This window comes from Choloepus didactylus, chromosome 13 (assembly GCF_015220235.1).
Source record: "Choloepus didactylus isolate mChoDid1 chromosome 13, mChoDid1.pri, whole genome shotgun sequence".
Taxonomy (NCBI): domain Eukaryota; kingdom Metazoa; phylum Chordata; class Mammalia; order Pilosa; family Megalonychidae; genus Choloepus; species Choloepus didactylus.
Genome location: NC_051319.1, coordinates 77,478,621 through 77,490,789, shown reverse-complemented (window position 1 = coordinate 77,490,789; position 12,169 = coordinate 77,478,621). Strand labels below are relative to the sequence as shown.

At 37.8% G+C, this 12,169-nt stretch overlaps 1 protein-coding gene across 1 annotated transcript in view; it reads left to right on the top strand.

Annotated features, from left to right (window-relative positions):
- Positions 1–12,169, top strand: part of CDKL3 (cyclin dependent kinase like 3) — a 112,632-nt gene that overhangs the window by 884 nt on the left and 99,579 nt on the right. The window contains 1 exon segment of the mRNA XM_037800791.1: positions 3,244–3,438. Coding sequence (XP_037656719.1) covers positions 3,244–3,438 — 195 coding nt within the window.

Here is a 12,169-nt window from a genome sequence, read left to right as displayed (position 1 = left end):
AAAAACAAGTATAATCCTCTATCTTATTGTCTACAACTTGTAAATTAATAGTGATAAAAGATGCATATGCTTTTGTATTCCTTAACAAAAGCTATTCTAAATATTATGAAATAATTATTCAGAAATATTCAAGTATAGTAAACAATTAAAAGGCCTGCTTTGTGCAAGACAATGGTGCTAGATGCTGGGATTATGAAGAGGAAGAGAGTTCCTGCCCTTAAGGACTTTTATAATTTAATGAGAACAACAGGAGAACATATAAAAATAATATTGAATAAAAAATAACACTTAATAAATGCCAAATGATGAACACAAAATCCTGTTGGGCAGGGAAGGTTTCTTGGAGGAAATGAGACATGAACTTGGCTTTAAAGGAATGTAGGATTTAGTTAAGAGTGTGAAACTATGATACTCTAGGTTAGCGGAACAATAAAGCACAGGACAGAGGACAAAGAACAGAGTGGAAAGGACAAAGAGCAGAGGCACTTTGCTTGTAGAATTTCCTTATTGTATCGAGGTAGAAAGAGGTGAGATTAGAGAAGTAAATTGGAGGTAGATTTTGAAGACTTGTCTTTTAGGCTCAAAAGTCAAATTTTGATTTTGTAGGAGATGGAACGTCAGTGAAGGCTTGATCCCAGTGTGAAAAAACCTGCTATAAATATTAATCTAGCACTAATATGTAAAATAGATTGGAGAACTAAGAGACCAAAACCAGGGAGATCTGTTATAAGTTTAATTTAGGAATCCTGTTAAATGTCCTGAGGGCCCTTAATCGTGTGATTGTGAATGAAAGTAAATTAGAACATGATATATTGCAAAAGAAGAAATGTAAGAATGTAGAAGGAAATAAAAGGGGAGGAGTCAAAGTTATCCTTGAGGTTCAGTGACTGGTACTGCTGATGGAAATATTAAAGACCAAAAGGACACATGGTTCAGGATAGAGAAGGGGAACTAGTTCAATTTTAGAAATGTTGAATGTGAGGTGACAGGAGGACATTCAAGTAAAGCTGAGTAGTAAGCTTTTAGAGGTGGGGAATAATAAGATAGATCACAGCATAAGATAGAATCAGTTACAGTGCAAAACAGTTGCTTTGCAGATCAAGCCAGGGGAAAGAACTCAGGAGTGTGGAGAAAGGAGCACTAATGTTCCTTAGGGACTGAGCACCAAACTAGTAATTTAAAAAATGTTTAAACATATATGTATTTTATTTATTGGAATTTTTCTTCTCGCTTTAAGGTTTGTGACCTTGACAACGTAGTCTGGATATTTTATATGTGACGAAGAAAACCAGATGCTCTTGTTCATTTTTATCTGATACAAAAGTAGTATTTTCTTTTCTCTGTAAGTCTGTCCTACGTATGATAGATCAATTTGCTTTCTAAATAGGAGAAATATATTAGATACTGTGGATTGTTGGAACTGCTCTCTTTCCAGACAATGAGCAAAGGAAAGTTAAAGTCAATAAAGATGTTTTGATTCTGTGAAAGATACCAGTCCCTGTCTTGACTTGTAAAGCAACTGTTTTGCACTGTAAGTGAAAATCTGGTTGGAAGACCTTTTCCCAGAGAGTATCATTTGATCTTTCTTCAACCCTGTTGCACATCAGCTGATTATTTTTTCTATCTAACATTTTGTAAAAACAACCAATATGTGGCAAGAACACAGAGATGAACTATTATGCAAATTATTTTGAGACACTTTAACTATATCCCCAATGGCTTATTTCTTATAGGATTTAAAATTTTGTATACTCTAATTCCACTAGAGACATTTCTTGGATTAGTTAACATTCTTAGTTGAAAAAGAATGCCATAGAGACTTAATTTGAACTTTTTATCTGTTAGAATTTCATTAAATAAATTACATGAAAGTAATTATAATATCTGTAGAAGAGTTGTCTAGTAATGGAGATAAACAAAATTAAACAACTTGAAAAGGGGTAACGGAGCATTTCCAGGGAGTTCTTGGGTTGTCTGAGAAAGAACCCAATTTCTCCTCCAAGGTGGATCTTTCTTAATGCTTATTAACTCACATTAACCCTTCACTGCTCTCATTGCTTTTGCCTTTAAAATAAAGACTGACCAGGAAACCAATAGTTTTCCTTAGTTGAAGGTTTAATGATGTGTTCAAAAGCAGTCAGTTCTTTTCCCTGCTGCCAGCATGTCTCAGCAGCGTGCTAGCATCTTGCCTACTGGGGAAATTGGGACCAAAAATAGGAAAGGAATCTGGCATTATATTTTGGCATGTTTTTCTATTAGTTATATTTTAAGGAGTTTTGTCTCTGTATTAGTACAGACAAGTGGAAAAATGGATGTTCAGCCATTGGAATAAAGAACAATATTTTTTCACAAAGAGTATAATTTTCTAATGAATCCAACTTTGAAAATATACCCCTAATTTTTAACCAAATGAAAAAATAATTTTTGCAATTTGAGAAAATGGTTAAGTTATTTTAGAATTAATTGTAATTAAGTCAGTTTACTGGAAAATAGAGTAATGAACACAATATTAAACCACATTTGTTTTCTAAGTTGATACATGGCCGCTTTTGACATATTAGTTTAACAAAGATCGTCATTCCACAAAGGTGTTTTGTTGCTTAATAGAATGGTACAGACAATGAACAGAATTTTACCCAGAGATAATTGTGTATTTATATAAAGTTCCTATGGCTATAAATTGTATTTCACATATCTGAAGAGATTTCATCAAGAGTTTCTAGATATTTTGATAGTCTTCTGTTTCAGTCTGTTGTATTTATAATGTCCCCCAGAACTTATGGTTTACTCTGTAGGGTTTAGGACCAAAACCAGAGAATAATTAATTTCTATAAATTCAGGTCATATACTCAATGCAGTTGAAATCCATGCTCATTTGGAAACTTCAGGACCTTTTAAATTTCAGATGTTAAATTTAACCACAAACCAAGTTAAAGGATAGTAAGATACCTCTTAGCGACATACCAAGTTGTATTACAGTACATTAAATTATTTAAATCAGCAATCAGTTGCCAACTTGATGTAAAAGCAATACATCTCACTTTGTTCTTTAAATTTTGATCATGAAATGGATTAAAATTTCGTTAAGATAGGAATGTATGCAAGTTAGTTGAGAAATTTCAGTTGAAATGCAGGCAAGAAAAGCTGAGAATATTTCTGCTTTGTTTCAAAATTATATGTGTTATATGTTCAAATTATTGTGCGTGAAATAGTTTATTAAAAATCCGTTTCTTTTGTCAATAGCAATTTCGTCATGAAAACCTGGTCAATCTGATTGAAGTTTTTAGACAGAAAAAGAAAATTCATTTGGTGTTTGAATTTATTGACCACACAGTATTAGATGAGTTACAACATTACTGTCATGGACTAGAAAGTAAATGACTTAGAAAATACCTCTTCCAGATCCTTCGAGCAATTGAATATCTTCACAATAATAATGTAAGTGCTTCAGAGTAGGCCAAAAATGTAGGATGACTAAGAATTGTGTCCTTTAAAGAGTATTCTATTTTTATGAAGGTGGTTAAGATTATTTTTCTGTATAATATTAATTAACATTCTGAATATGGGGCTGTTGGGGGGGGGAGCTCAACACAGACCTTATAATTTAGATTCAGAACCAAAAAACCTTTATTGAGCCCATAATAATTGTAACTATAGGGCAGCCCAAGTATGTGATGCTAAAGGAATTGTCAATAATTGGAAACAGGAATCAACAGTCAACTGTGACAGCTTTTATTGGAGAAAGTGTATTAAGACATTGAAAATCAGGGCCATGATTTAGCAGAGACTTACTCAAATGAAGGGAGATTTGGAGTTAGGAACTAGAAATTGGGCCATTGGAATGGCAGGTGACTTTGGATACCTCTAGGGGAAGAAAGGAGAAAGTGGCTACAATGTGTGGCTCCTTGTAGTTTAAGTTATGAAAAATCAAAAAAGAAAAGATCAACTATTCTGATATTTAGCATTATCTTTAGCATTGACTAGTAAGTGCTTAGTTGAGCAGATTTTTTTGGAGCTTTTTCCCTGAGTATGGCTCTGCTTTCTGGAAAATTGGGCATGTATTCAGGTAATAGCTCAATTATAAAAACTTCAAAAATAGATTGTTAGTAAGTGATGTAGGCACAGCAACTGTGTATCCCAGGGTTTTTCAGATATCTTACTTTCTAATTAGCTGTTTTGCCAATTTTGCATTTCATTTTGTGATTGAAAAATATGGTTGTGATAGCAACTGGAATTCAGACTGTAATCTCCTTGTTAGCTACATCCACTGGGAGAAAGTATAATGTAATTGTTAAGACCACACAGTCTTTGGAATCAGACTGTTCTGGGTTTTCACCAACGGATACTGTGGACGACCATCCACCTTGTGTAGTGCACAAATTTTGCAACCAAAGGGGGCAGCCCTGTTATGCTGTGGTCTTGGGAAAGTTATCTAACCTTTCAGAGCCTCATTTTGCTCATCTATAAAATGAGGATAATATAGTACCTCCCAGATTTTTTATAAAGATCAAATTAGGTAGTAGGTGTAAAGCATTTAGCATCAGGCACATTTCAAGTGCTCAATAAATAATGCTGGTAGAGAATTAGGAATAGTGATTGTAAACCTACAGTATCTTGTCTTATGTTTCTTGAATAAAGGGAAACATTAGTATGGACCAGACTGATAGTAGAAGACTGCCAGGAGGAGGTAAACTAAAGTAAGTAGAGTCTTGAACTGTAGCTCAGATTTCACTAGAATAGAAGAGGAAATGCATTCAGTTGGGGTGCCACTGTGAAAATAGAGGTAGACTCAAGCAGGGCTTTTCAGAGAGTGGTGATGTATCAGCTTACAGTGACCAGATAGAGGGAGATAAGATTGCACAGATTCCCTCCAGAGAGGAAATTCATCCTGAGGAGTTTGGACTTTATATTGGGGAACCATTGGAGGTTTTTGAACATGGCAGTTAACAGGATAAAAACAAAACCTGAGCTTATTTTGTTAAGAATAGAGGATAAGAGTGGTTTGAGACCCAGTGAGATTGGGCAAGAGACTGTTGTAACGGTCCACGTATAAGGTGGTATGGGCTTAGACTAGTATAGTGGCAATGGAAAGGAGAGGAAGGATGGCAGGGAAAGAGAATGGAAAGATTTCAAAAGAGAAATGATAGGATTTGAGAAATAATTGGGTATGAAAAGAAAAAAGAAAGGGAGAAGTCAAAGGTAACCATAACATTTTAAATTCTAAAGCAGGAGAGTTATGGTGCCATTGGCAGAAATTGATTTTTTTTTCCCCTGCATTTCTCAGCTTTATTTGACATAAAAAGTTGCTCTTGCTATACAGATTTTATAAAAAACTAAATTGTCTTTAAGAAACACGAGGAAAAGTTGGGGGGGGGAGGCTAGCCACAATTTCACTGGGTGGCAGTAGGGGACAACTGATTTCAATTTTGTCCCTTCCTTCTAAGAAATCCTCTCACAGAAGTTCCCAAGTTCCAAACTATCACCCCTCAGGAATTTGGATATAAAAGGGAGGGTAGCACTTCCCAGGACTTTCTGACCCCAGGTAGGGGTGTATCAAACTATCCTTCCTTCCCCCAACTTCCATTCATTCCCTGCTACCCCAAACCCCTCAAAACTTGTCAATCAGGAAAAGCACAGAGAGTAACATTTCAAAGGAATATAGAAAAAACAAAAACAGGAAGAAAAGGGAGCACTCCTGTCAAGCACAAGCTGATTTTTTAAAGGGGGATTTGATTTTAGGTGTATATTATTAATCTATTTTAAGAGAAAGTTGGAAAATCAAAGTAAAAATGGTGATTTACCAATTATATAACATGGCTTTGGGAATTTGTCAGAATTGGATATATAGACTTGGGAATCCTCCTATTAGAGACTAAGCTAAGGATGGATCATTCTCCATGGGGCAGAGGGAGAAGTAAAAAGTAGTCCTCAGCCCTGAGTGTGGAAGAGTATCTGTGGGGTGAGGGGAAAGCCCAGAAAGAGGCCTAGACAGACAGGGGCACCCACATTCTTTTATTCTCTTGATCTTATTTAGGACCTGGAACAAAATTATCCTTGTCCCTCCACTTACCTCACAGACTTGTAAGGTTATTTACTTTTTTTTTTTTTTAATAATTGAATTTTTTTATTAGAGAAGTTGTGGGTTTACAGAAAAATCTTGCACAAAATACAGAGTTCCCATATACCCACCCCCTATTATTTTTTTTAAATTTTATTTTGAAATAAATTCAAACTTACAGGAACAGTTGCAAAAACAATACAAACCCCATACACAGAATTCCACCATGCCCCGACCCCCCCCATACCCCAATCCACCAACTTTAACATCCTGTCATGCCACTATTTCTTTCTTTCTTTCCCTCCCTCCCTCCCTATCATCCGTCATCTATTGCTCTGTCTTCTGAACATGTGAGAGCAAGCTGCACACATCCTTAAATAAACAATATAATTCGCATATACATTTCCCATGAATAAGAACATTCTTTTATGCAATCCCATTAAGTGCAGCTAAGAAGTTCAAGAAATTCAACATTGATACAAAGCTTAGATTCTATATTTCCTTTTTTTTTTTCCTTATGTGCCAACTGTGTCCCTTTGAGCCTCCTCTCCTCCATCCTCAGGTCCCATCCAGGATCATCCTTGGCATTTAATTGTCGTTATCTATTTAGACTTTTTTTTTTTTTTTCCAATTGTGGAAACGTATACAGCCTAAGTCTTCTGATTCCACCCCCTCCCTAGCATTCCATTAGTGAGATTAATCACATGTAGAATGTTGCAATGCTATCACCTTCCACCATCCATTACTAGAAATTTCCCTTCACCCCAAACAGAAACCCTGCACTCATTTCTTAACTCCCCATTGCCCCTTCCCCCACTTCTCATAACTCATGCTCTACTTTTCATCTCTATGTTCATATTCTCTGATACTTTCTTTGTGTTTACCATGGGGCTTACACTTAACCTCTTAAATCTGTAACAATCTTGTTTTTCTTTGATACCAACTTAGCTTCAATAGGACACATAAACTATGTTCCTATACTCCTCCATTCCCCCACCTTAATGTAGTACTTGTCAAAAATTACATATTTTACATTGAGTCCAAAACCACTGATTTATCATTAGAGTTTATGTATTTTATATCCTGTAGGAAGTAAATAGTGGAGTTACAAATAAAAAATACAGTAGTATTGGTATTTATATTTACCACGTGATCTTTACTGGAAATCTTTATTTCTCCGTGTGGTTTCAGTCAATTGTTTAATGTCCCTTCCTTTCCGTCTGCTCAATTCCCTTTAGCATTTCTTATAGGACTGATCTACTGGTGATGAAGTCCCTCAGCTTTTGATTATCCAGGAATGTTTTCATCTCCCCCTCATTTTTACCTTCCTGTTGCTTGTGAATTTTCTAAGTCTCTGATGGTTATTGACTTCTGTTTGTATTCCATTGTGGTCAGAGAATGTGCTTTAAATATATTCAAAAATTTTTTTTAAAATTTATTGAGGCTTGTTTTATGTCCCAGCATATGGTCTGTTCTGGAGAAAGATCTGTGATCACTAGAGAAGAATGTGTGTCCTGGTGATTTGGGATGTAATGTTCTATATATGTCTGTTAAATTTCTCTATATCTTTTTCTCCTTTCTTTGTTTCTCTGTTGGTAGGGCTCCCTTTAGTATCTGAAGTAGGGCAGGTCTTTTATTAGCAAAATCTCTCAGCATCTATTTGTTTGTGAAAAATTTAAGCTCTCCCTCAAATTTGAAGGAGAGCTTTACTGGATAAAGTATTCTTGGTTGGAAATTTTTCTCTCTCAGAATTTTAAATATGTCATGCCACTGCCTTCTCACCTCCATGGCGGCCGCTGAGTAGTCACTACTTAGTCTTACGTTGTTTTCTTTGTATGTGGTGAATTGCTTTTCTCTTGCTGCTTTCAGAACTTGCTCCTTCTCTTCAGTATTTGACAGTCTGATCAGAATATGTCTCGGAGTGGGTTTATTTGGATTTATTCTATTTGGAGTTTGATGGGCATTTATTCTTTGTGTATTTATATTGTGTAGAAGGTTTGGGAAGTTTTCCCCAACAATTTCTTTGAATACTCTTCCTAGACTTTAGCCTTCTCTTCCCCTTCTGGGACACCAATGAGTCTTAAATTTGGATGTTTTATTTTATCTATCATATCCCTGAGATCCGTTTCGATTTTTTTGATTTTTTCCCCCATTCTTTCTTTTGTTCTTTCATTTTCCTTTCTGTGGTCCTCGAGGACGCTGAGTCATTGTTCAGCTTCCTCTAGTCTTATCCTATGAGTATCCAGAATCTTTTTAATTTGGTCAACAGTTTCTTTTATTCCATGAGATCATCTATTTTTTTATTTACTCTTGCAAGTTCTTCTTTATGCTCTTTTAGGGTCTTCTTCATGTCCTTTATATCCTCGGCCATGCTCTTCTTCATGTTCTTTATATCTGTGCCATGCTCTCATTGTTTGACTTTAGTACTTTGATTAATTGTGCCAAGTACTGTGTCTCTTCTGATTTTTTGATTTGGGTGTTTGGGATTGGGTTCTCCATATCGTCTGGTTTTATCGTATGCTTTAAATTTTCTGTTATTTTTGGCCTCTTGGCATTTGCTTTACTCGATAGGGTCCTTTCTGGATATAAAAAGTACCGATCTCTAATTTGTCAGATCTACAGCTTGGTGGCATACACTTTCTCTAACTAACCAGCAGATGGTGTCCGCGAGTCACCTATTCCCCTCAAGTCAGTTCTCCCCAACTTTGTCTTTGTGGTATGTGGGGATCTGATTCTTGTGGGGTTCAATTGGTGCACTAAGTTTGGGTGTGTTTTTGGTGCTGTCCACCCTGAATGTGGGGCGTGTGTCTGGGTGGTTAGGGAGGCAGGGCAGCTTTAATAATCAAACATCCCAGATGTTCCTGGAGATTTAAGGCTGCTGCAAGAGTCTAAACCTTCATTTCAGTCTCGCCACAGATTGTCTCTGCCACTGACCCACAAGTCCTTGGTATTGGCGTAGGGTCCCTGGGAATTCCGAGCGGGTCCCCCTTCTCAGCCGTGCTCTTCCAGGTCCTCTGCTGAGGGAAGGCTGTGCCATGTCACAAGTGCGTGCCTGCCCTCCAGGGAAGCCCTGGGCTGCCAGGCCTTGCAGGGGTGTTCCCAGCCTGCTGCAAAGATGACTGAATGAGGTGTGTTAATTTCCCCCTTTTCGCACAGCTCTGCCTTCCCAGCTCCGGGACAATTAGCTGTGGGTGCACTAAGGGCCACTGTCCACGGCCGATAATGTGGCATGTGCGCAGTGCTATGGGAAACACTCCCTGTCACACTGGGTTTCTTGGCGCGGTTCTGGGCTACAGCTCCGGCCCTGGGCAGGAGCGTTCCCAGCCTGTCGGGGATATGGCTGCGAGAGGCACGGTTTCTTTCTCCTTTTGGCTCCCCTCTGCCCGCTGGCCCTGAAACAATCAGCAGCAAGCTGTCCTCCATGCCAGACACCGAGAGGTTGGCACAGCCTGCTCCTGCCGTGCTTCACTGCGTGGTTCTCACCGTTGTAACTGCAGCCACTCCTAGGTTGTTTTTTTTTTTTAAAGAACTAGTCCATCTCCAAATACCAACCCACGGTTTCCTCACACCGCAGTGCAGCCGCCAGACTTTCAGCTGGCTCACTCACTCATTTCAGAATGCAGACTCCCGGTTTCACCAAATGCACAGTCTCTGTGGATTTAGCAGACCTTGTCTGGCTGGTGCATCACTGGAACTGGTGTTCTGGGTCACTTTTTGGCTTTTATCTAGTGTTTTTCATGGAGGTGTTTTTTTGCCCTGTCTTACTTAGCCACCATCTTAGGTTCTCCCCAAGGTTATTTACTTTTGAGAATTAAGGCAGCTATGAATGAAGTGGCTTTGCTAGACCAAAAATACTACATAGAGTCATATTATTACACATATTATCTGAATATCTAGATTTAGACCTTGATGAATTGAAGTTATCTTCATGTTGACAATGATTAAGAAAATAAAATGATATTGTCCTAATATCTCCAAATTTAAAAGAGATGATTGGTTTTTTATGTAATTGAAATATCTGAGATATTGTCTCTCATGATATCTTGTGTTCCTTTTAATAAGAATTCAGGAAGTAAAACACAATTCATTGGAGACGCTGTACTAGAGGGCTCTGTTCCCCCACGGAATCTGTGAACAGCCAGCAATAACTAGCAGAAACATCTTTCTAAAAGCTCCAGAAGATATTTAAAGGATTGCAGGAAAAGGGTGGGTGCTCAATCAAGAAAGGCAACTTTAAAAATGGTAGGATCACTTGCTGGCCTTGCTGGCCCTGCCCCATCCCCTAATAGGCTCAGTGCAGTGTTGGGCTGTACTCCCAGTCTGAGTTCTTGGTTCTGGTTCTGGAGGGAGCAGAGTAACCCTGTACACTTACTGGAAGCATCTATGTCTGTGACAGTCTATCTGATTGCCCTTCAGGCTGAGGCAGGACACTTGTCACCAGCTTGCCATCCCAGAATTTGTCCTGCATGTAGAGGCAGTTCATAGAGCAATCCTACAGAATGCTGTAGGAGAGCAGTCAGATCACAGCTGCCTGGTGCAAAGATTTGCAGTCTGTGAGACATTTGGTACAGTGCCTGGGACTGTGAGAAAACACTGTTTCTCAGGGAAGAGTGGACTTTTGTGTCCATGTAAACAAGGGAATTCTTAAGGCCACATGTGCACACCCAGGAGAAGATACATGCACAGAAAGAACCAGAAAGAACCCTATGCTTTTGCCTTGAGCTGTTCTCTAAACTCATCATATGGCTAAACTCTGAAGGAGAACACTCACACAGGATAAATCTACAAAGACTGAGAAAGGTATTTCCCTATCCCCACTTTTATTTTTTCTTTTTTAGTCCTGGCATTCAAAGAAGTCTCTGTCATAACAGTAGCTGGAGACAAGTTTAAGGAACAGACACCTCAGAGTCTAAATTCCAGTGATAACACATTAAAATATCAAAATGTCCAGGTTTCAACAAAAGATTATAAAACACGCAAAGAAACAGGAAGGGATGGCCATGCAAGGGAAAAGATTAGAACATTAGAAACATTCAATGAGGAGGACCAGACCTGGAACATACCAGAAAAATACTTAGAAAAATTGTTCTAAATATGCTTAGAGAGCTAAAAGAAAACATGGACAAGGACCTAAAAGATGTTAGGAAAGCAACAGATGAACACAGAGGATATCAATATATATAGAGAAATAAAAAGAGGAATCAAACAGAGCTGAGGGCTATAGTAACAGAAATTTAAAATTCCCTAAAGGAGCGCAACAGAAGATTGAGGCTCACAGAAGAAAGCATCAGTGAACTTGAAGACAATTGAAATCTTCCAGGCCGAGGAAAAGAAAAAAAAAAAGAATGAAGAAAAGTGAACAGAGCCAGAAGGACCTTTGGTACACTATCAGATGGACAAATAAATGCATTGTGGGAGTCCCAGCAGGCAATAAAAGAGAAAGGGGCAAAGAGAATATTTGAAAACATAATGGTGGAACATTTCTCAAGTTTAATGAAAAAAATGAATATACACATCCAAGACACTCAAAAAACACCAAGCAGAACAAACACAAATAGGCCCGCACTGCAACATGTTATAATGAAATTGTTCAATGCCAAAGATAAGGAAAGAATTCTGAAAGCCACAAGAGGGAAGCAATGTGTCATGTATAAGGGAGCCTCAATAAAATTAAGTGCTGATTTCTCATCAGAAACCATGGAGGGAAAAAGGCAATGTAATGACATATTTAAAGTGCTGGAAAGAACCGTTTGTCACCCAAGAAATCCATATCTGGCAAAACTGTCTTTCAAAAATGAGAGGGAGATTAAGACATTCCCAGATAAACAAAAGCTGAGGGAGTTCATCATCACAAGATCAGCCCCACAAGAAATGCTAAAGGGAGTTCTGCATGTTGAAAGGAGAAGACACTAAACAATAGATCAAAGCTGCATGAAGAAATAAAAATCTCTAGTAAAGGTAATAACATGGGTAAATAGAAATGCCAGTACTATTGTATTTTTTTGTTTGTAATTCTAATTTTTACTTCCTACAGGGTCTAAAATGAAAATACATAAACTGTAATAATACATTGTGGTGGTATGGATGTATATGTGTCCCCCAAAATGCCAT